At 35.5% G+C, this 25,300-nt stretch overlaps 2 protein-coding genes and 1 long non-coding RNA gene across 5 annotated transcripts; 1 reads left to right on the top strand and 2 right to left on the bottom strand.

Moving 5' to 3' along the window:
- Positions 1-5,222: 5,222 nt before the first annotated feature.
- On the bottom strand, positions 5,223-9,754 carry LOC137951947 (uncharacterized). 3 transcript variants are annotated; one of them, XR_011112176.1, is made up of 10 exons: positions 9,578-9,754; positions 9,336-9,409; positions 8,019-8,158; positions 7,837-7,883; positions 7,621-7,729; positions 7,441-7,502; positions 6,932-7,046; positions 6,548-6,709; positions 5,509-5,624; positions 5,223-5,389 (listed from the first exon to the last, which is right to left on the bottom strand). XR_011112176.1 is itself a non-coding variant. In XM_068798949.1 (9 exons), exons 1-8 carry the CDS (start codon positions 9,743-9,745, stop codon positions 6,576-6,578), a joined length of 849 nt encoding a protein of 282 aa, XP_068655050.1. In that variant the 5' UTR covers positions 9,746-9,754; the 3' UTR covers positions 5,223-5,624; positions 6,548-6,575. The 3 variants fall into 3 exon arrangements, 2 of the variants coding, with proteins under 2 accessions (XP_068655050.1, XP_068655051.1); XM_068798949.1 differs by having other exon boundaries at positions 5,223-5,624; XM_068798950.1 differs by having other exon boundaries at positions 5,223-5,624; positions 8,019-8,153; positions 9,578-9,661.
- Positions 9,755-10,071: 317 nt separating this feature from the next.
- On the top strand, positions 10,072-13,128 carry LOC137951908 (protein PHLOEM PROTEIN 2-LIKE A10-like). Its single transcript, XM_068798889.1, has 2 exons — positions 10,072-11,611; positions 12,578-13,128. Exon 1 carries the CDS (start codon positions 10,304-10,306, stop codon positions 11,582-11,584), a length of 1,281 nt encoding a protein of 426 aa, XP_068654990.1. The 5' UTR covers positions 10,072-10,303; the 3' UTR covers positions 11,585-11,611; positions 12,578-13,128.
- A 3,032-nt stretch (positions 13,129-16,160) lies between these two features.
- On the bottom strand, positions 16,161-24,505 carry LOC137952383 (uncharacterized). The gene is made up of 2 exons (XR_011112232.1): positions 24,356-24,505; positions 16,161-16,499 (listed from the first exon to the last, which is right to left on the bottom strand). It is a non-coding gene; the product is annotated as an uncharacterized lncRNA (long non-coding RNA).
- Between the last annotated feature and the right edge of the window lie 795 nt (positions 24,506-25,300).

Genomic DNA, 25,300 nt, shown 5'->3' with positions numbered 1-25,300 from the left:
CATCACTTCCTATAACTAAATAATTTTGCATTAATATACAAAGTTAGTAAATATTAATTGAAAATGTATAATTAGGATTGTATTGGAGCTATTGATGGAACTCATATCAAAGCCAACATTCCACTTGAAGCTCAACCAAGGTTTTGGAATAGAAAAGGTTATCTCTCACAAAATGTGATGGCTGCATGTTCATTTGATATGCAATTCACTTATGTACTTGCTGGATGGGAGGGGTCAGCAGCCGATTCCCGTGTATTAAAGGATGCATTGACTCGTCAAGATAAAATCTTTGTACCTGAAGGTAAGTAATATATTTTTATGCAGTACTTTTTTATCTATTTTATCTTCAATTATTTTATGTGGTATATAATTTTTATTATAGGAAAATATTATCTAGTCAGATGCTGGTTATGCAAATCTTCCGGGATTTTTGGCTCCATATCGAGGAACCCGATATCATCTGCAAGAATTTGGAGATAATATTCCTAGAAATGAAAAAGAATTATTCAACCGAAGACATTCATCTTTACGGAATATTATTGAGCGAACTTTTGGTGCTTTAAAAGCTCGATTTCAAATATTAAAAGGCACTCCTCCATTTTCTTTTAAGATCCAGGTGAAAATTGTACATGCTTGTTGCATATTGCACAATTATATACGTGCAGAAGATTATGATGATATATTTGAAGATGAAGATGATGATTTGGCGAGCTCGGTGGAGGAGGTGATGCGGTCCAATTAGGTGCAATGGATGATACAGACAGTGACGATTGCGATGATCTTGAGGATGTAGGTAGCCAAGTAACAAGCATTCGGAGGCAGAGTGCATTAGAATCCACAAGAGCCGCACAATTTCGAGATGTCATATCGACATCCATGTGGAACGATAAATGATAGTTTACTCTTATTACTTTTGAACATGCGTAATTTATATGTACTAAACTTGTAACTCGTTGATTGTAATATTAAAGGCACAAACTCATTATTTGAATAATTTTTTTTAGGTTATTTTAAAAGTTGTATATGTATTTATTTATTATTTTATTTTATTTTATTACTATATTAAACTTCATATTTAAGTCTCTGGTAAATAAAATATAATTAAAGTATGCATTTGATTAATATATCATCATTAATTATGTCAAAATATATTATTAATTAATACAATACAAATCTATCTTATGTTATTAATATAATATTTTTTATTCATTAATCAGAATTTTTTTATTCACTCTATTGTATTAGTGATTTAATAGTGGTAATTAAAATATTGTTAACTCAGACACTTTGGTTTAATTAGTTCATTTTTATAATTATTAAAATCAATAATTTTAAATTTCTATAAGATGAAGATGAAGATGAAGTTGTCTTGACTAACACCCTATTTCAAAGATTTCGAAGATGAAGTTGTCTTGACTAACACCCATTTCGAAGATGAATATCATGTAGATACATAAGATGAAGATGAAGATGAAGATTAAATTTTCATTTTGTTGACTAACCCCCCCTTAGTTCATTCGTTCACTCATTTGTTCATGCTCTCTACGCCCATTGCTTGACCCTCCAGGGGCAATAAAGAGGCCATAATAAATTTATATTTTGGATACACTTTTACTATCTCGTAAACTGAGTGGAAATGAATTCCGACTCAAATCTTAGTTCATTCATTTTCACTCATTTGTTCCATGCTCTCTACGCCCATTGCTTGACATTCCCTCTAGGGGCACTAAGGAGGTCATAGTAAATTTATGGCCAAATTCAAAAATTACAAAACAAACTAGACAACAATTGGAGTAAAAAAGATTAATATTGGTACATTTTAATCCATTATTGAAATTCAATCCTGAACCTCCCCTATCATTATATTTTTTTAAAATATATGCATAATTTTATATATAATTTATTCAAAGCCACCCCTACGTACGAAATCATAAACAAAGAGAAAAAAAACTCTTTGTCCCTTCCTCATGGCTCTTTAAAAAATTGAAAAAATATTTTAGTAGAAATACGTTTCTAAAGACTATTAGTGGTTTTTTCAATAAATGTTAAAAAGACATTTTTAGTAGAAGTATAGGGACCATTAGTGCCTCATATTTTTTTTCTAAATATTTTTCTAATTATAAATTCTTTTTAAAAAATCATATAATTTTCTAAGTAAGATTTTCTTGCCAAGATGGGTTAAAAAACCGTATAGAAAAATTTTGAATAAGTATTTAATAGTTGATAATATAATACTTTGAACATGAGGCAATTTTCATAGCTATTTTGTGTTTAACATTTTATGTGATTAAAAATTTATCGATAAGTATACTACTATATTGGATTAATTATTAATTTTTATTTATTTCCTTAGAAAAGGCAATAAGAGGTCCATTTAACTTTCCTAAGAAAAATTTAAAATATTTCTTGTAATTTTCTAGTAAGTCTCTAATAGTAATAGGATTTTATTTAAAGGATTTATAGTTTTTATTTCGGTGATTATAAATTGATAATGATATTTCATTTAATTTTGTTGTGTTTGATTATTGTATGGAGTTTATTTATAATGCTATGCAGTGTATGGAGTGTTTAAACTATTTTATGGAGTGTATAAACAATTTCATGGAATGTTATGGAATATATAGACAATTTTATGGAGTGTTTATGCAGTTATTATGTATATTGATTATGCCCAAATGCCAAATTTTATACAGGTATTATATATATATATATATATATATATATATATATTATGTTCAATTTTAAGTAGAGGTTATGCCCAATTTTATGTAAGGTCATGCCCAATTTTATGTAAAATGTATGCATAATTTTATATACATTTTATTCGATATATATTTTTTGAAAAGTTTTAAATGTATGTTGAGACTCGAAGCTCAGCTTGAACTCATTGGGCTCAAGCTCGATAACAATTTTAGGTTCGAGATGAAGCTCAGCTCGAACCTCGGCTCAAAATATTTAAATCAAACTCAACTCAAACATAAGCAGGTTCGAGTTCGACTCAGCTCAATGCCACCCCTAGTTGTACTACCTCCTCTCACTGTCCAAACCTTCTTGCCATCTCAGCTAGTCTCTTTCTTCCCCATCTTGTCATCGCCAAACCCTCTTGCCGTCTCAACTCTTCTCTTTCTTCCTCCTCTCACTACTGAACCCTTTCTTCCCCCTCTCGCCGTCCAAATGCTTTTGTGAAAGAATGATGGGATCCTCAAGGATTTTTTATTATTATATATTAGATTAATCCATAAACCCTTTATAAATAACAGATATTTAAAAATATAGAATATAGGAATGAAGAATAATATTATCGTAATTATTATTGATTAAGTATAAACTATTATAGAATTACACAGAGACGGTAGATGATTAGAATTCTACAATTTGAATTTATCTTTAATTCAATTACTAATTATTTTTATCTTCATCATTATCTTTATCTTTATCATGCTCCTGCAAGATGGAACTCCGAGAGGAAAGTCTAATCAGAGGGGAGGGAGGAGGTGTTCTAATTAATCGATCAGAGCTCTGATACCATGTAGAATATAGGAATGAAGAATAATATTACCTTAATTATTATTGATCAAGTGTAAACTATTTATGAAATTACACAAAGAATGTAGGTGATTAGGACTCTACAATTAAAACACTAAACATCTTACTAAACTTGAAAATCCATCCATTATTTGTTATCAATTTTTGTGTGAAAGTCTTTTTATTTTTTATTTGTTATGATTAATTTAACTGTTAATTTTATTTTACTTCGTAATTATATTATTAATTTATACTACACTAAAATATATCTTAGTAATAAAATATCATATTTATTTATTTGTTATATTCATTACTATTAATACTATATTAAATTACTAATTTAAGAGTGATAATTAAGATATTGTTAAACTAAGAATTTGATAAAATATCTAGACATTATAAAAGTAAATATTTTTGTATGTATTCTATATTTTATAATTAATTAAACATTTTATTAATACAAGTATCTAGACATTATAAAAGTAAACATTTTTGTTTGAGTATTCTATATTTTATAATTAATAACTTAATAATTTAATTTTAACTCATAATTATTGTACTAATTTAGACTAAACTACAATCTATCTAAATTTATTAATAAAATATTCTACATATTTATTTATTATGTTAATATATTAAAATATTATATTAAATTACTAATTAAAGAGTGATAATTAAGATATTGTTAAACTAAGAATTTGATAGAATATTAAGACATTATAAAAATAAATAATTTTGTTCAAATAGTCTATATTTTATTATTAATTAAATTAATAATTTAATTTAACTCATAATTATTGTACTAATTTAGATTAAACTACAATCTATATTAATTTATTAATAAAATAGCCTACTTTATTATTTGTTATGTTAATAAATTTTAATATTATATTAAATTATTAATTATAAAAGTAACCAACCAAGGAGGTGGAACGAGAAAGGAGCAACCGTCCTCTTTTTGAAATAAAAATAACTTAATATTTACATAATTATAATAATTTAGATGATACTATAAAATAAATATTATATTAAATTATTTAAATGTATTAGTTTTTAATTTTTATAATTTTTAGTTTATTTTATTTATTAAAATAATATTTTATACTTATTTTATGTATACTCATTAAATTAGTATATATAGTTAATATTAAATTTGTTAAATAATAATAAATTTTTTATAAGCTTAACCTATAAATAGAAAAAACTTTTATATACTTATTTCATAACCCATAGATAATTAATCGTTTTTATGTTAATTTTATTAATATTTTATTAAATTATACAATCTTTCCAAACTAGATAGGAATATCCTCATAAATAAACAGAAAGTAAACAACTATAATTTAAAAATATAGTTCGAACTATCTCTTAGTAACCTATTAATTTTAAATACCTATTGATAACCTAATTAAAAATTATATGCTATTTAATAATTTATTAATAAAAAATTAATAATTTTATTTTTAACTAAAAATATTATAAACCCTTAATAAATAGAAAGTAAAAATTATAACTTTTAAATGATTCATATAACTAATTTAATAGCAACCATTCAATAACCTATAATTGATTCAAATAATTATAAAGTGTAAATCTATTATAAACAGAAAATAAATAATGGTCAAATTTTCATTTTATTTTCTTTTCTAGGGGTTCCAAACAGATACTTAATATATGGATAAATTTGATCCTGCCAAGAAAACATAACAAAACCTGGAATTACCTGATATATCGGTGACTGAAGTATTTTGAAGTGTAAGGTCTTCCCAGATCCTTTGATCCAATTCTGCTGCTCATTATCCAACCAAATCCAACTTAAAATTGGTCAAATCAGTTAGACGACATCCCCGTCAACATTTGAAAGCTGCTTAGGCCATTATAGAAATTTACAGAACCAGCACGAATCAAGGGTTTAGGTTAGAACTCACCCTATCATTTCCAAACATGCCTCACAAAGAAAATTTTATCGATAGTTGAACCCACCCTTCAAAATCAATTTTTCCGTTGTCCAGAAGTCAGGAAGGAACCTTTGGCGAAGTGTAAAAAAGAAGTCAGCAAAGGATGAACCATCTTGTAACAATTTAATGGCATCCGGGATCCTATCAAGGAAACAAATGTGGAAAGGCATAAATCCATGTGAAAATCCATATTTAATCTAACTTAAAAAGATACCATGTATATAATAAGCTTGGGAAATGGAAATTTCTCCAATTTTGACTACACAGAGACACCCCCTTACTCTAGTTAGACCTTAAACCAAGACCTCAAAGAAGCACCCCGAGTGAATTTTTTTTTTTTTTTAATACAAAAGGTTTATACCATATCCCCCAGACAAATGCAGGCTTGAAAGCAAGCCCACATACTATTAAATCTCCCTGAGACCACTGAACCCCATCCCAAGTCTAGGAAAGGCACCCAGAGTTTTTTAAGTATAATAGAAAATGCATTGTTTTCTAGAGCATATAATAGAAATAATATAGATGATTGAAAATAGATTAAAAAAAACTGTTTGTGCCATATTTTGCTTTCTATAGGTACGTTGTGTGCTTTAATTTCAAAGTAACTTGTAAAACCCACTTCCATAATCTCTTGTAGCTTGTGAGAGACAAAGCCGCATCCTGATCCGTTAATTCTTTTCATTCAATATTTTGTATGGGAAATGAGAAATTTTGTTATAAGAAAAGTGCAGGATACAAAGTATAAACAATTGCTTTTAGTCATTTTCATGCAGTAATTATGTAACAAAAGAAAATGAAAGACGCCTACCATTTGGACAGTTTTATTTTCAACTTGTCTTTGTTATGTACAAGGTTTTTTTTTCAAATGTTGAATGCACACAAACACACTCTACAACCAAGGCCCAAGAGAGAATCGAACCCCAGATCTCACTCTTAAAAACCCCCATCTGGCCATTGAGCCACAGGAATAATCCACAATTTTCTTTTTTTCCATTTTTCTTTTGAATGATTGTTTATAGAGCTACGAAAGATAAATCTATTGTTTATCAGAAGTTACTCTTTACCTGATGGGTATTTCAAAGTATCTGGTGATCAAGAATCAGACCACAACATAAGAGTTGCCAGAAGAGCAACTGTTGCTGTCTCAACCCTTAGTCGGTAGGGCCCAAGACCAACGGGAATGGCTCCAGCTTCCATCATCAGAATCAGCTCCTTCTCCGTGAAATCTGAAACATCGAGATCAAGTCATTAGTAATATTACTGCAGCAGTTGTTATACACATGCCATGCATGTGGATACGCAAAAAGAGAAAGAGAGAGAGATGACTAGAGAAGACAGACCAACAGCGACAGCAAAATTTTATTTTAGAAAGGAAGATACAAGAGTCCGTTGAGGTGATTTAGCAGAACTAAATGATTCACAACTAAGGACAGTAAAGGAACTCTGACCCCCTTCTGGACCAATTATTAATAGCCCACTATCCTTTTTCTCCAGGGTTGTCAAAGTACTAATAAGAGGAGTCGCTTCCGCTGCTGCAAGCAATGATAACTTTGTCTGGGATACCTGTGTAAAAATATAAGCAACACTTTATTCAACTTGATACGACTATTCTCTTATTTGAGCATTATTTGCTTTCATTGTCTATTACTTCCTTTTTTTCTTTTTTTTTCTTTTTTTTATCACTCTCATACAGGTTCTTGTAAAGATAAAATTTCTCTTCCATAATAAATGTGCAGGCTGGGACATGTCAATCACCTAAAACTACGTTGAGTGTTGACATTATAAAAGATGCCAAACTGATAGCCAAAAAGCCCCCAAGATAATTGAAGCTCAATGTTGGATGGATCAAAAGATATGATATTTCCAAGCAAGAGACTAGAGCCAATATATCCAATCTATTTCAAACAAAGTTATATCTTATCATCCTCACAATATCTAGGTCGGAAAGCTCACTTACAGTAGGTAAAAGCTTGGCAATCTTTATTGGAGGATTCAAGGTCATTTCATCCAACCGTTGACCTGCAGGAGTACAGAATAATTAAATGGAAACAATTTAATTAGTAAGCAAGGAATTGGATTAGGGTATTGCATTTGCATTGTAAAACTTGCAAGAACCAGTTTCTCATAGGTATCGTACATTGTTTGGCTGCAGCTATAATAACCCGTCGCAATCTTTCTACACGATTTTCGGTGATAATAGGAGAGCGATCAGTAAGTAGAGGTGTTACACTACTAGCTCCCAGCTCCTACATTTATAAAACATAAAGGAAAACAAGTTTATTACTTTACTCAAAGCATTGTCTCAAATAATCATATACTGTAATGCAGAAACAAATGCAGGAAAAAAATGTACCGTGCATTTCTCAATAAGCCAATCTGCCCTTCCCCCCTTTAGAGTACCTGAATAAAAAATACTTGAAAATTTCTTTAAATAATACATATAACAAAAAATGAGTCACAGAAAATGAAAATGAAATCAGTTCAGTAACCATGAGAGAGAGAGAGAGAGAGAGAGAGAGAGAGAGAGAACCCGACCAAATGCAGCAAACACATTCCATTTATTTTTTGGAACAAATGTTCTTGGATCTTCCAGAGCAATGAAATCTAGCCCAGTGTGATTTATCTTTTGTATGCAGCCTTCTATTACTCCTCCTCTCCCATTGAAGAGCTCTATTCTTACATGATCATGTAAAATCATCAGATATGCAATAAAATCATGAAAGAAATCTGATTTTTTATAATAATATTAGAGATGCCAAAGCAAAATAAAATCACACATGAAGACAGAATAATTCAAGCACAAAAAACATAATCCACAACCACATTATATCTTCAATTTACAAATGTCAAATCAGACTCATAATCCACTAGAATTCCACATATATAAGACAAAATAGAAAAACCATATCAACCATGGCAGCATAACCACTCAAACACTAAGTTAAGCACAACTCCCTGGGTACTAGAGCAAATTTGAGATTCATTGTTTATTCAGAAGTCCGTCACCGCTTTAACCTAGACATTTTCAAGTTTATTTTGGGCCTAATTTAAGCTATTGGTGGACTGACCTTTAGCCACAGATACCCAAACTGATACTCCAAAGGACCACAACTGGAGAAAAATGTTGATAGCTTGACTAATAATGCAGTCATTATTAATTTCTATCAAGGATTTTTCTACTGAAAGTTTTGATACAGTTTTCTAGATGATTCATAGAAGGTTGTCAATGTTTTCTTATCCTTTTTTTTGTTTATTATATGTTTACCATTCTTTTTATTTGATGCTTTTGACAATTTTATAATTGATTTCCTATTTCTTCCCCTCGACAAGACATGTAGTTTCCTTAAGGCTGCCATCACTTTCCTTGCACCTTGCACACATGTATATGTTGACTGCTTCCAAGTTCTGTTTCCCATTCTGCCAATTTTAACGCCTAACTCTCCATATTGGCTAAAAAATAACCTACAATAAGGTATATGCATGAAAAATACCAAACCTAGAGATAAAATGATTGATGCACCATTCATGGTGTCTCTCTCAAACAAGCCTGAACAACAAAATTAAGCAATAAAGCTCACAGTAAGGACTAAGTTCATTAAGTATGAAAGGCTAGTGCTATATTCTAAAGTACGTCCTCTCTTCCCTGAAATGTTAAATTTCATGGAGCAAAACTATTTTCGCAAGAACTTCTTTAAAAGACTCACATCGCAGCATCAGTTCATAATGCTCACAGAATTATAAGATTGACTCTTCACTTGCTTAATAAGTTTCATAAGGCAGATCGAATCTCATACACGGGATACAGAGCCCTAACAAATCCAGGTTGTCCAATGAAAACGGATATTGAAATACCTGTCATCCACATTCAAGCGCAAGACCTTTGTCATGTGCCAAAACTCATCTCCTAGTACGCGGACAATATTACCCTATTAAATGGAACAGCATAATTAATAGAGCATTAAACACAATTGGAGCAAACGTAGCCCCACCTACAAAGCAAGAAAATGATCACCAAGAGCATATCATAAAAATAAAAATTATTTTCAGCATGAATGTTGAAGAGAAACGGAAAAAGAAATGACACTATCACGTACTTTGGATGGGGGTAGAACAGGCGAATAGAAACGAGGAACACCACCGCGTGACTGATTTGGTGCAGCTGACGCTTCTGATGCCGAAGAGAAAACCCGAATATTGGCTCTTTTGTGACATAGAAGAAAATAAGATTTTGGGAGACAAGGCGGGACAGTCAGGTTCCGCATTTCGGCCGACTTGCCTGCACCAACGAAGCTGGAGAGCGTCTTGCCTTTGCTATAAATGAAATATAAGGGCTATTTTTTCTCTACATGAAATTACCTAATTATATATATGAATAAAATTTTGTTTTATTCTATTTTTATTCATAAATAACGGACAGAAAATCAGTTAATAAGATAAAATTAATGGCCAGAGAGAGGAGCAGACGCGTGTAGGGAGCGCCCAGAACGGATGAGTCTAAAATTAACACGGGTGCGCATTTCTCAACACACGGTGCACTTTTAAATCAGTCAAAACACAAGATTTTTCCCTGCAACCGCTTTAACGTCATTCCTTCCACAAATCCTCGTCTTCTTCGACTTCTCCCGTTTTCTTCTCTTTTTAATCCCTCCGCGAGGCCTCGAGGAGCGGGAAGCTGGGTTTGTTCTGAAATCGGATAAGGAAGCCCTACCTTTAGAACCTTCGGTTGGCCCGATGCGGGGGAGCATAGGCTTCGACGTGGAATGACAAAAACGAAGCCCTAGGCTATCGATTCGCCGTCGCCTAGGGTGCCTTTTCATCCGATGGACCTGCAACTCTTCGAGCCCTTGTTGAATTTCTCCAGGAAGCGGAAGAAGTTGCTTCTTTTGCTCGCGGCAGCGGGTCTCTCCGGCTACGGTGCTTACAAGGTATATCACATCCCATCCGTCGCAAGAAAGCGACAACGGTTGTTTAACCTGGTTGGAGCTTTGGTTTCTGTCGCCGAGCTTGTTGCAGATTCTGCCGAGACGGCTGGTGTTGTCTCCAGAGACTTGAAACAGTTTCTGCAATCGGATTCTGACGAAATCCCCAATAGTTTGAGGCAGATTTCTAAGATTGCGAGATCGAATGAGTTTTCGGAGTCTGTGGTTAGGGTTACTGAAGCTTTCACTGTTGGGATATTGAGGGGTTATCGTATTTCAGCAACGAGTGGGGTTCAAGAATCCCGCGGCAGTTCTAGCTTTACTGATCAGGTCCTGGAAAGGTTTTTCTCCACAGCCGGTTCAGGTTTTGCTTCCGTAGTGGTTGGTAGCTTTGCCAGAAATTTGGTATTGGCTTTCTACTCGGACAATCCAACTTCTGAAAATTCAAGTTCTAGCAATCAATCAGGCATATCACGACGATTTGACTCGCCGGAGGGGCCGACTTGGGTGAACGTCCTTTGTGACAGCAGGTGTCGGGAGCTCATTGCTGATTGTATTCAGCTGTTCGTTAGTACAGCTGTTGCTGTTTACCTTGACAAAACTATGGAAATCAACACATATGACGAGCTGTTCTCGGGTTTGACTAATCCAAAGCATGAAAAGAAAGTTGCAGATGTCTTAGTTTCTGTCTGTAATGGTGCTGTAGAAACTCTAGTAAAGACCTCCCACCAAGTCTTGACTGCTTCAAGCCCTGCCTCTTCTAGTTCCAAACCAAGCCCTGCTTCATCTAGTTCCAAACCATGTCACACAAGCCCAAGTAGGAGTGAGGCATTGGAACGTTGTCTAACTTTAGTCCCTCGGAGACGATCTTTGGATGAAATCAGAGAGACTGGGTGGGTTAGCAAGGTTTCTTCTACTTTTGCAGTTCCTAGCAATAGGAAACTTGTACTTGATTTAACAGGGAGAGTTACATTTGAAACGATCCGATCCTTTCTCAATTTTATGTTGTGGAAAATTACGGACGGTTTTTGGAAAAGTTTGGATTTTGTCCATAGGGAGGCAATAGAGAAAGCGCTGGAGCTTCTGACATATATTAGTGAAAAGTCTGTTGTGATAGCAACGATTTGCTTCGCAATGTGTTTGCATGTATTGATGGGTGCACGGGTTCTTGTACCAGTTTAAGCTGTGGGAAGCTGTTGTTTAAAATCTGTAAGCAACTTTATCTTATCCTTTTTGCTTAATAGCTATGCATTTGATTTCTGATTTTCTATATCTGAATAGAGTTGGTCAGAAGGACATAATCACTTTGAGATGAGCGGATTGACTTTTGTTGGTATGGGTTGACCTGGTCCACTATTGTGATCTTCTGGTTAAGCGAGTTAAGTAGGGGTTAAAAATAGTGGTTGTATTGCATGACAGACGATTCTTTTGAGCCTAGCAGTATACTGGCATAGTTTCTGAAGTTTGATTGGAGAGGAGTTTCTTCTGAATTTATTACTTGTATGATGAACCTACTGAAAGATACTTTACCTTTTTCATTTTTTTGAGAAAAGAATGGGAAGATTTTGTTAAGAAAAGATCTCCAGGAGGAGGGTCCACAAAGGAAAAAATTTAACCAAATTGACGAAAAAAAGACAGATCAGGTGGTGGCCAGTAGACTATCACAAAGGTTGTCGGTAGAAGGTTTGCTTCTAACCAAGGAATCAACTAAGCAATTTGTACTTCTAAGATCAGGGTACTGTGTGACAGATAATTTTATCTTGGTTGGATATTAATATACATCCTTTTGTTAGATCTTCCTATGAAGGGACATTTATTTAGTTGTCTCATCTTTGTCTTTTTTTTTTTTTTTTTCTTGTCTTCTACAAAGCATAGTTATCTGATATACATGAAAATCGGTTCTCTCATTTTACTTTGGTTTGTTTTGATATCATATTTGAAGTTATGAAGTCCTCTGGAATTTAATATGTTTGTTTCATTGTAGATCTTTTGTTTTAAACTATCATTGTTTCTGTGATTCATTAGGTTTTGTTATGGACTTCTTTTCAACTGGAAATGCACCCAGCAATTGTGGGTAGTGATGTTTTAAGTTTCATTGCAGACTTCTATCCAAGTGGTAATGCACCAAATAATAATGGTAATAGATTTTTAATATTGGGAACTTTGATCTGGCAGATGGGGAACTGTAGACTGGTCAAATCAGCGATTTCAGCGTGCGGTGGTGTTATTTACTGAAGTCCGACAATCTGTTCCTTTGGTTCTCCAAAGTGTACTCAATTTAAAATTTCTCAAAAAGTCTCCCTTCTGGACCATCATGTGAAGCAGGGATCATATACAAAGCTGCTGGAGAGGAGCAAAATCAGTTCTTGTTAGTACCATGTCAGAAAGGGTTTATGTCTGGCTCAAAATCAGATGATCCTTGTAAAAGTTGATCAAATCTCTTATAGTTATATCCATATTAATTGATTGGCAGGATGGTACAATGTTCTCAATGTTTATCTCATGTTCATTCTGTTATTAATATCTTAACCAGACTTTTTGTTATCTTATTTTTATCAAATGTACAGTTTGCACACATTTAAAATGTACATTAATTCTTCAACATACTTGTTGTATGCACTGTTGATTATATATAGTGTCCTAGCGTTTCTTGTTTACCTGGAAAGCCCTGCCTTGAAAATCAGCTATTCTCTAAGTATGCATTTCTGCCTTTCTAGTTTATACCTTTCCTGAAAATCCAAAATCTGGAAACTCCTTTCTGGCTTTTCCTGGAGTATAGCTTTCCTTTTGGCATTTAAGTTTATGCACCATTTTTGTTATTCACTGCTAACCTTTCTACTTTTCTATTGTTGCTGTAATTTTGAGTTATTATGGTTCTAAGAGTAAGAGGAACCATCAAGGACCATGACAATCATGTTTACAGGGAGATCAGGTAGGTCTTACTGATTTTAGAAAAAAGGATACTTGATTGGATGCGCCGAAAATAACATATTGTGAGATCAGGTTTAGTATATGTGTTATGTTTGTGCTTTATGTGGAACTGAATGTTGTTTTCTTATGTTGAATTTAATTTTTCCCATGATCCTTCTGTCTAGATGAATTCCCTATCTCAAGAAATGAAGCCTCAAGCTGTTTTTGTCATTACTTAAACCACAACTTATTAAAGTGGATGTTGTTCTATCTTTATTTTGAACAGTTCTTGTGTAATTCAACTCTATTTAAATTAGACATTCTACCCATATCTATTGAACTTAGACCTTGAATTACTGAACTCTCAAATTTCTTTATAAAACCCTGAAATTGAAGTTAGATTTACTTTTTTTTTTTTATTTCAATGTCTCTTTGTATTTTGTGTGATAACCTGTTGGTTTCTCTATCGCAGTTTTTTTTTGGTTCATGTTTCCCAAAATCCATGGATGAAATTAAGAGCAGAATTTATCATAAACTTCTTGTCTGTTTAATTGTTGCTTTCAAGTAGAAAATACCCTTATCTTAAACCTCATGTTCTGCATATTTGTTGCTTTCGAGATGAAAATATGCTTTTGCTGCATTTTTCTTGGATGAAGTTAACATTATTGGCTTTGGTTTTCTATTTCAAAAAAATTATTGGCTTTGGTTTTCTATTTCAAAAAAATTATTGGCTTTGGTTTTCTATTTCAAAAGAATTATTGGCTTTGGTTTTAATCTTATTCTTCTTCGTCATGTTTAGATCTTCACAACGACTTCTTTGGTTGCAGGAGTTTATTTCAGCAACTCGTTCGAAGCTTGGGTTTTGAAAAGTTCTGTAAGAACTAGACCATATTGCTCGAATATGGTTTTGAGGATTAAAACAATTTTAGTACCAAAAATTAGTCAAACGAAAGTTAGTTGAAGTTGATACCTAATGTGCCCAATTTTAGGTGTTCTAATTTTTTTTTCTCTAGTTCAGTTGCTGCTTAACAAGTGAAGGGTTGTAGTAAATGTATCTAGTGATTCGCTCGACTGCTTGTATTTTGTTGAAAGTAGCGATATTTGTGTTTCTTTCTTTCTTTCCTGTGCCAGAGGTTGTTGGTACTCACAGAAGCCTTCCTATCTCTTGGGAAGACCTCTTTAAGCGTTTACTTGGTTTCTTGGTTGTATAAAATTCAAGAGACATTTAAGATCGAATCGATGTCATTTTCTGCTCCTACTAATTGCTGTGATCAAGTTTCTTTAACGGCAATCATTTTCTACTTTTTGTTTGCATAAGAATTTTCTTAGACCCTTCTCGTCTTCATTTTGATTATCCTTTCCGAATCTGAAGTTGTACTTTTGTGTGTTCTCGTTTATGCTGGGGCTCTTGATCTGGCCTTCTATTAAGTATTCTGGATTCCATTGTTGGTGAGTCGCATTTAGTTCTATGGCTTCATCATCTTCAATCTCGCTTAACTGATAGTAGGGTTCTGTAGCTTCACTTTTTGCTAGTCTGCAGGTTATTTCCTGATCTAGTTGTCAATTAGGATTTTAATCAGAGAAAAGTTTTGTTTTCCTTTCACTAATTTTTCCGCATTGTTGAGGCATTAGTCTTTAGCTTCATTTTGTTTTGGTGCATGGGTATCCATCCAGGTTCTCTGGTTTTTTATGAGAAATTTGTGAAAGTTTGTATTTTTTATCCTTCATTTCATTTGAGAAATCCATATTTGTTATCTATCCACTGATCTCATAAGCTTGCTAACTTTTTAGATCCTTTCAAAACTATCAAAACTAGAATTCTCAATTCCATTTAAAGAACTTCCTTCAACGATGGACTTCCATTTATGTTCTTTCCTAGTTAATTTTTTATTTCTGCTAGGCAGGCTTCAAAATCAGAAAACTATCTTACTTTTTTTATGTCTTTGGATTAAGTTCGTACTCTTGGAACAATTTGGCGTGGAAAACTCGATGCGAAAATGTTATGAGGAGCTATGTGGTGCAAGTGAGAGCTTGAAACATTTCTATTGTTAATGGATGCTCCAGAAAATTCAAACACGTCATGCTAATTTTCAGTAAAGAACAGATTAGATAAGAGGCAGACGATAATTACATGAACTATGACAGTCATAAAAAATTATCAAAAATGTAAATTCGTATTGGGTTAATCAGATAAAATTGTCACTTTGTAGGTTTATAGATTCAAACAATGTTGTAGAATCTAATTTGACAATGGTTCAGGTTTAGTTCAATTTGGGTTAATTGGGTTTGATTGTGGATTAACCTGTCATGATATCATAAAGACCTTATCACCTTTAAAAAACTTAAAAATAAATATCAACGGTGATCCTCATCTTCTCTGTCAGTAGAGAAGGGCCCCTGCATTGGTTACCAGAAGATAATTTGAAGAACTAGTTGCATGAGGATGCAAAAAGTGAGCTGATAAAAGAGTCTTATAATGACACCCCGTGAGTTATGTTACTGTGATATTGTTCATATAAAACAAGGTCTGCACTGATAGATAAGACATGAATGAGATCATCTTGTCGTTTCTATCTATGAGATGGTTCATATAAAACAAAGTCTGCACTGATAGATAAGACATGAATGAGTAAGCAGATCAGATAGAAATGACAAGATGATCTCCATGTCTTCCAGGACATATATCGAACTAACAACCAATAGATTTCTCCTAATCATTAATGAAAGTGTAGCTATAAAACATTCTAATAGCTCATTGAAACAACTTGGATTTCTTTACCAGGCCTATTTCTCCATTTACTGCAGAAAAGAACTCTTGGCTATTTCTATCAGTTTGAAAATGGAGATATAAGTGCAACTTCAAACTTTTGTAGTGATCAATGGAACCTTGTGGAATGATGAACAAAGTATTTACCCTAAGAATAGGAGTGAGATCATTAAGTGGTGACAAGAAGTTGTGAATGACACCCATAAAAATAAAAATAAAAATAAAAACAAAAGATGTGAATGACTTAACATAGATTTTTGCATTTGTGTTCTACATTTAAAAAGAATGGTATCTTGTGTTTGCAGAGTTTATCTGGAACTTGCATCTTTCTCCTTCGCTGCCTTCTCTTCTTGAAGCTTTTTTGCCCAGTATTCTTCCAGAGGAGGACCAAATATTGCCTTCCCTGAAACCACACCTATCCTGAAGATATCAAGTTATGTTGAAAACTCAGCCAAAGGCATACAGAATACTCACGGATGTTTCTAGTATTTCACTATTAAATGGTCATGGAAGTACATAAGTGCACTCAATTTGCCACTAGATTATCTGCTTTCCATACTCCCAGGGCCAAATAGGTATATTTTTAGCCACAACTTGCAAAAAACTGAGCTCATTATTTCTACCAAGGAACTCAAAAGAAAAAGGTAAATTACAAAAAGCAACATTGAATCTCTACATTGTTCGTAGGATTGAATGGCATATGGAGCAGCAGTTTGTCACAATTAAGGAGCCAGAGTTAACCCATTTACTCAGATGATTTTTCTATGGATCTCTACCATGAGAATTTAAGGCAAGACACCAAAGTATGTTCAAAGCAAGTATGCAGTGTAAAGATAGGAAAATCTTTAAAGAAGGATCTTAGAAGCATCTTCTTCATCACTTGTTTCATTTATTTATTCTTTATTTTGTGAATGCTGATAAAAACAAGATTCCCTACATTTAATCGACTCAAATGCTTGATGCATATTCTACTAACAACTGTCTGCGGTCAAAACCTGAAAGCTTTGCTTCTCTGTCTCCTATCAGACAATCTTAACAATGTTAAGCAATATTCCATGTTGTACTTCAGATGAATCTCTGCTTCAAGCTATCCATCCCAAAAAAAAGGTTATGGAATCCCTTTCTACTGCTTTTTTAGAAATAAACAGCAAAAAATTATAATAACAAACATTAATATTCCCAATCATACAACCTTAATACTCAGCAGTTTCTGCTAAACAATTAATTTTGTTTTGCACATGTTTTAATCCACGACTGTGAGTGACTTGAAAAGCTCAAAAGCTTCCCTTTCAGAGTCTTTTAAAGTCCCCTTCTGAAACAGTCCACACAAAAAGAAAACAGAGCACCAGAAGGATCTGTCATAACTTATTCAGTCATTTCTAGAAGGAGCCAAGAAGAACTGAAGAAATATTTGGGTGTCCCTATAGGAGGGAGATAGGGAGCGAAGTAGGACCCAATTTGCTGAATTACAAGACAAATTAGGAATAGATTAGCAGGCTCGAAATCTAAATATCTATCCATTGCAGGGAGAGTCACTTAAATAAAGTCCATGTTGCAAACTATTCTTGATCATATGTTACGGTGTAATTTTTTGTCAATGAGTTCAAAATGACCCAGAAAGGAGTCAAACTAGTTTTCTATGGTCAAGCAACGATAAACAGACAATCTCCCTACTAGACTGGCAGACTCAATGTAAACCACAAGAGAGAGAGAGGTGGTTTAGCTATAAGAAACTTATCATGGGTTGAGAGAGCATATCAATCAAAGTTGCCTTGGGGTTTTGGGTTGAGAAAGAATCCAAATGGGTATGATAACGGGAACCAAGTATTTTCCAGATATAAATGTGTTATATTTCCTTATCAAATTGAGTCATTCAAGAGTTAGTAAGAAAACTGGGGAGGCTAGGGACATTATAGAGGAGGGTTTTAGAAAACAGTGGCCAATGAAGAGGTACAAGTACAAGTACAAGCCACATTAAGTTGGACCGTTGTCCACACTACCGGCCATTCAGGTGGCATCCTCATCCTCAAGTGAAGTTAACGCCGTGATTCATGGAGCATATACCATCGACCTTAAGCCATGTTCGGAGTCTTACCGGAGTTTATGGTCCTACAAAATATCAAGAGCGCCCTGATTTCTGGGAGGAACTCACTCATATCGCCCAACTATGGCCCCTTCTGTGGCTATTTTCTGGTGATTTTAAAGCCATCTGCTACTGCAATGAAAAGTCTCCCCATGCCAATTGAATCTCTTCTACAGTGAGGGACTTCGCTGATTTTATTGGTACCTGCGAACTTGATGAAATCGGCACATCCGGTAAAGCTTTAACTTGGCCCAGCAGGTGGTCTCTCCTGTACTATCCAAGATTGATCGATTCCTTGCTACAGGAGATTGATTGCGCCTCTATGAGTGTGCTGCCGGCAAAGTTCTCAACTGCACCGGATCAGACCATTGGCCAATTCGGCTCGACACCAAGGTTGGATGATGAGGTGTTAAGTCTTTTTGTTTTGAGAACTCTTGGCTCTCAGACGAGGACTTCAACAAGCTAATTTCAGACTGGTGGTCTGGTCTTAATGCCTCTAGTGCTATTGGATGGTGCTTCCCTCAAAAGCTCTGGGGTTTGAAAAGCAAACTCAAATCCTGGTCCACTACCTGCCATGCTGCCAATGTGGTTGAGAGAACCTCTCTCAAGGCTCAAATCGCATCTCTGGATGAAATTGAAGAGCAAAGAAGCCTCTCCTCCATTGAATTCTCCCACCGCTCCTCTCCCCAGCAAATTTCAATACATTTCAAATCTGAAATGCACCCAATGGAAGCAAAGAGCTTAATTCCAATGGCTGACTGAAGGAGATGGCAACAACAAATTCTTTCATACCATTGCCTCTACCAGATAGAGGACTGACTGAATTACCTCTTTACTTATTCAGGGCGAGATAACTTCAAAAAAGTCCTTCATTACTAACGCTATTATCAGTTTTTTTTTGCAGGGTTATATATGGAGGACTGCCCTATATGGCCTATTGTCCAGCACACAAAATTCGCTAGAATTCCCCTTACTTGGCCTCCCTTCTCGAGTTAGCTTTCTCACACCGAGAAATTGAAGCTGCTGTGCTTGGCTTGGCATCAGATCGTGCTCTGGGATGGCTTCAACGGTGACTTCTGTCAGAGATGTTGGCCGACTATTAAAGACAACGTCTCTAGCATAGTTTGCAACTTCTACCATATGGGACTCACCTACCATGCTATGAGAGTTTTTACTGCTCTCATTCCCAAGAGGATGGTTGTGGAGCACCTGAGGGACTTTAGACCAATCAGCCTCATCTCTAGCTGCTATAAAGTTATTGTCAGAATCCTTGCCCACTGCCTCAAGACTGCCCTACAAACGATAATTCATCAAGGCCAAAGTGCCTTTATCAAATGGTGTATCATTCTTGACTCAGCAATGACGACGCATGAACTCATTGACCACCTCAAAAGATCTGGCTAACCTAAAGTTATTCTCAAACTGCCTTGAGAAGGCTTTTGACTATGTCAACTGGCATCTCTTGGATAGCATTCTCAAACATATGAGATTCGAGAAGCATTGACAATTCTGGATCAAAAATTGCATTTCCTTGACCTCCTACTCGATTCTCCTCAATGCCACTGTATGGAGTTATTTCAAAGGCATTTGTAGCATCCATCAAAGGGACCTCTCTCCCCCCTTCTCTTCAACCTTATCGCCGAGCACCTTTCTTTCATGGTTTATTTGATCCGATGGACTTCAACGTCCCTCTACTCCAAAATGTTGACGACATGCTATGGTTTGGTGATGACACCTTTTGATCAGATCAAGCACATCAAGGTGCTCCTTGGGCTATTTGAATTGACTTTCGAACAAAAAATTAACTAGCGCAAGTGTTCTATAATAGGCTTCCACATTGATCCGAACAAACTTCAATCTCTAGCTAGCTACCTTGGGTGCTCTATCACCACTCTTCCCGTCACCTATTTGGAATACCCCCTCTTTGACTGACATCCTTGCAAAGGGCTTGGGACTCCCAGGATCAAAAGGATTGATAGACGATTAGCTACTTGTCAAGGCTGACTCCTCTCCAAAGTTGGCTGCCTTGTCCTTCTGAATTCCTGCATCTCTGACCTCCCGATCCACTGCCTCTCTTTCCTGCCCTATCCTACCTCAGTATATCACCGCATTGAGAGCATTAAAAAAAAAAAATCTTTGGCATGTGGCTGATGGTGGTTTTAAATATCACCAGGTCAACTGGAAAGATATTTGCAAGCCGAAGAGCCTAGGCGGTTTGAGAATTAAACTCGTCAATGACATGAACATTGCCCTCCTCCTCAAATGGATATGGAAATTCAACTCTTCTTCACGGTCCATTTGAAGGGGAATGGTCGCTTCCAAGTTAAGAGCAATTTCGCTTGGTGAACATCTAGGGGAGCATGCCACAAACTTTCGCCTCTCTGGCACAACCTACAAGCCCTCCTCCCGTCTTCAAGGTCGTTGTCAGCCTTGTTGTTGGAAATGCTCAGCACATTAATTTCTAGAATAGTTGGTGGATTGGCCTCATGCTGCTCATTGGCCTCAGCCACCACCTCTATATCTCGGTGGACTGACCGACTCAGAAGCCCATGATGTAGGTGCCCTACTCGCTGATCTTAGCAACATCAAAATCAGAAATCACAACGAAGATAAGCTGATCTAGAGACTTGCTGACAGTAGCACCTTTCAGTTGCCTTTGCCTACCTTCATCTTGCTAGTTCGTCGAGCCCCATGAACTGCACCCCACAACTATTGCCTAGTGCTTATCTCCAAAAGTTAGAATTTTCATTTGGAGTGCACTTCATAATAAAATCTTGATTGTGGACAATCTCCGAAAAAGAGGCAACTTTGGCCCCTCCATCACCTACTTCTTCTGCAATGTCGTTGGTGGGAGTCTCTCATGTCCTCCTTCACTACCCGTTTGCTTGGAGAGTGTGGACACGGCTCCTCGATTTAATTGGTCTCCAAGTGTGCTTCCTACATGACCTCTACAATACTTACTGCTTACTCGTGGGTTCCTCCATCCTGAGGATGGTAAGGTTCTTCTCTCAGCTTGCCTTGCCTACATCCCCTAGGGCCTTTAGAATGAATGTAACAACTGGTGATTCTCCCTCAAATTCTCTAGTGCTAAGGGTATCTCCAGCCACATCATTGGATAGATATCCACTTGGATGTACTCGCGAAAGGACATTAACCTCGGTGGCCTTCCTCTTTTCAATTGTTGGCGGGCTCTTTTGCAAATGTATGGCCCCTCCTACAGCCCTACAATGCAAGAATGGAATCCCCTACCTCCTAGTAATGGCATTACTTTTGACGATCTAGGTCTTGCCAGTTTTGGCGGTGTCATCCGGGATCCCCGATGGTGCCACCGTGATCTCCTATTCCGGGACTATGCATATTTCAGACTCCACCTCCGCCGGGCTGATGGCACTCCTACAGGGGTTCATCATCTTCCGGGATATTTGGCCTCTTTATCATTGAATGCGACGCCAACATGGTGATTAGTTGGTGCTCCTCCCCCTTCTCTGAGCCCCCTTGACGTCATTGGTTTACCTTTCGTGACATTTTGGATATTTCATCCTTTTTCTCTTGTACTTGGACTCATGTCCTGAAATCAGCCACTTTTGTAACTAACTCTCTTGCCAAAAATGGTGTTTCTTTGCAATCTTTTATTGTAACTGGAATGCCCCTTTAATTGTTTGTGCTTTTGATTAACAAAGCTCATCAGCTTAAAAAAAATGAAGAGGTACAAGTGTATGGTTCGACTTGTGAAATTCAGATGAACTAAATAATCTTACCACATTATGGGAGTTTTTTAGATGTTTAGTTTGGGATCAATCTTGACAAGAGAACCCTCACCCTTGGAGAAGAATTAAAAAATTTGGCCAAGAGTTAAGAGTAGGTTGGTTGAATAACCTTTTCATTAGAGTTAGTAATAGAGGGATGTCAATTCATCAGGTAAATTTTTGATGTATACTATTTGTCCTCATGCTGTTTTTTGGAATCCCATCTGGAAGTGACCTTGCTTCCATCATAAAATTTTGATGCGGAGTATGTCCCAAAAGAGATTGCTAACTAAGGACAAATTTCATTCCTGGGTCCTTGTCTAATTCATATATTTTCTATAGGAAGGTGAAGAATCTATTGGGTATGTTAATTTCAGTGTCCAAATTTTGCAGCTCAAGTCTGGAATAAAATATTTAGGTTTTCTTCTCTTTCAAAGGTTACTTGTTCAAAATTTCAAGATGCATTTTTTGTTTTAGATATTTCAAAAGTTTTCTATAACCATGTTCAGATGGCCTAGAAAGATATTTTTTACTTCACTTAGGGAGGTATACAGGAACATGAAAATAACTGAAGTTTCAAAGGAGTTTCTCCCTGGTACTTGTTTCTGTTAAAATTCCTCCAAGGAATTTATAACCATACAATTGAAATAAAAAATAAAATAAAAAAGAAACTTATAACCACATGCGTTTTGCTAACTGCAGGAACAATTAAGAGAAATTTCATTAAAAAGCTAGACTTGCAGAGTCAGCTTGTTATGAATACGAATAAGCCACCAAGAGTTTAGTGCCATCCTCTGCAGAGTTTGTATTTGCAACTTTCGATGGTTCTGTTATCAATCATAGGGTACATGGGTGGGTAGGTGCCTGTGAGTGTGGTTGCTGTCTTTTTGTATCTGACCTACACCAATATTTCAAGTTTCAAATACTGATGGTGAGGTCATGGCAGTTACATCAGTTTGTTGTTTTGTTACCATTTTGGATACCAAGTGGAGGGTGGGTGCCTGTGAGTGTGGGTGCTATCTTTTTGTATCTGACCTACACCAATATTTCAAGTTTCAAATACTGACGGTGAAGCCATGGCAGTTACATCAGTTTGTTATTTTGTTACCATTTTGGATAGCAAGTGGTGGGTGGGTGCCTGTGAGTGTGGGTGCTGTCCTTTTGTATCTGACCTACACCAATATTTCAAGTTTCAAATACTGACGGTGACGCCATGGCAGTTACATCAGTTTTTTATTTTGTTACCATTTTGGATAGCAAGTGGAGAACAAAGATGACTTTTAAGTGTTCATGGAATGTGCAAATGGAAGTTCCTCATTCCTTGAAACGCAAATCATAGCGTACATACAGAGATACCAAGAAGTTAGCAAATGTTTTGCCTAAAGAAAGGTCAGGTCCTGCTGCTAAGTTCTGGTGGAAGTTGATATTGGAGAGTCTAGTTAAATAGGTGGTGTAAGTAAAGGATAACCACCAGCACCTGTGTCTAATGTTGGCATACACTTGAACTTCTCTTTTGTTAATGAATTGTAGGTTTCCATCCCAACTCATCACACCCATCCCAAAAAAGTTAAAAAATAAAAAATAAAAGGGAAACACAAAGTTTACAAGAATTAAAAAGTAAGGGGATATAAGAATTTTTAATAAACAAACACATCTAGCAGATAGCCTAAGTATTCTCAGATGAAGCTTAAGAAAAAATCATAAAGACCACGTTTGTAATTCACGTGCCAATCTTTTGCTACATAGTAAAGGTCCCGATGCTCATGTCCTATTAGACAATAGATTTAAATATTTTAGATGTAGAACTGAGTGGTTTGAACTTTAAGAACCATTAAGAAAAAAAAAAAAATTGGTGGGATACTTCTTTTTCACGACCTCAAGATCGCACATATGATTCTAGCCTTCCGCCTGTGGAAGAACAGAATGTCTCTAGATCAAAGTTTTAGGTCCAGATCACTTAGAAGGAGTTGTATGAAACAAATACATGAAATGCCAAAAAAGGAAAATGATTTTACTTGCCCAAGTTAAAATTTTAATGTGGCCAGAAAACTAAGTTGTTCCAGCAGTTACAGATTTCTTTTCTAACTGCTAAACCACCTATATGAACCACACTAAGTCCTCTGTGTAGATTCTTTATTAAGTCAACTTAAGTAAACGTAGATAACGAAATGCTCAAGCAGAACCACTTTCGGAAAGATCAAAATGAACTAATTCAATTAAAGTTTGAGAAAAGAGAACACATGCCACAACTTCCCGTAAACAAACAACCCGAAAAGGCAGCAGCACAACGATAGGTTACACAAAAGAATTCAGAGATTTGATAATACCCAAAACGGATATTACACACAGGTCTCACGGACATGGTTGGCCTAAAATCATTTCTCAGAGTCATAAAAATCCCCTATCCACTGCAAAGAAAGAAAATCCGGAAAGGAAAGAGAACTCACACTGATGCTACGACCACCATGGGTAACGAAAGGAATTTCCTCCTTCCGAACATCTTCTACGCCTCCTTGGCTTGAACGGCAGAGAAGGTCGAGTTCTATTACCGGAAGGGGGTAAGTCCACGACGAATTTTGTAAATTCCCGGGCCTGGAATAGAACTGGACCTTTCATTGCCTAGTTTCGCGGCAATGGCCAGTTGAGCCCATGAAAGGTTGTAGCTGGTTAGGAGGTGAACTAAAAGTCAAATGAACCCAATAATTATTTTGAAGAGCAAGACTTGTTCCTCTCTTGGCTTGAATAGGAGGGGAGGTGACAAGAGGCTCTCTTTAGAAACAAAAGAAGGACTATAACAATGACTGAATAAAACACATTTTGTCTTCTCCATAGTTCTACTGGTGTTGTTCTACCCAAAATGGACACAGACTCAATAAAAGCACCTCGGTCACCAATCACGTGCCTGAACACCCAATATCAATAATCCAATCTATTCTAGAAGTCCTAGCACAAAGGCACACCTACATGCATAAAGTCAAGTGTTTTCCTTAGGTGCCCAAATTTTGTTGGGCCTCATTGAAACTCAAGCTTAAGGTTCCATTGGGTAACCAAACTTGACTCACCTTAAGGAAGCTAGAAGCCTAGATCTACAACCATATGCATAATGACCCGTTTTACTACAGTGATGACAAGTCTCATTGGATCTAGTTCTCACATTATTCTTTCTTATTGTTTTCTCCCTTGTTCTTTCTTCTCACACCATTTGATCTATGAGTGGAAATCATATGAATTGTTGTGGAAGATCTGAGTGTATTTTTGGAAGAAAAAACTTATTACTATGTCAATTTTTAAAGAATTTTAAACTTATGTGAAGAAGTAGAGCAAAAAGGTGATTAAAAGATTATAGATCGATTAGAACACATAGTTCATTGCAAGAGACCCATACTTCAATT

This window comes from Aristolochia californica, unplaced genomic scaffold (assembly GCF_029961685.1).
Source record: "Aristolochia californica isolate CCGP_79_NKW_82.1479 unplaced genomic scaffold, dmAriCali1.0.hap1 SCAF_15, whole genome shotgun sequence".
NCBI lineage: Eukaryota > Viridiplantae > Streptophyta > Magnoliopsida > Piperales > Aristolochiaceae > Aristolochia > Aristolochia californica.
The sequence above is the reverse complement of the archived record's forward strand: the minus strand, read 5'-3'. Positions and strand labels throughout refer to the sequence as shown.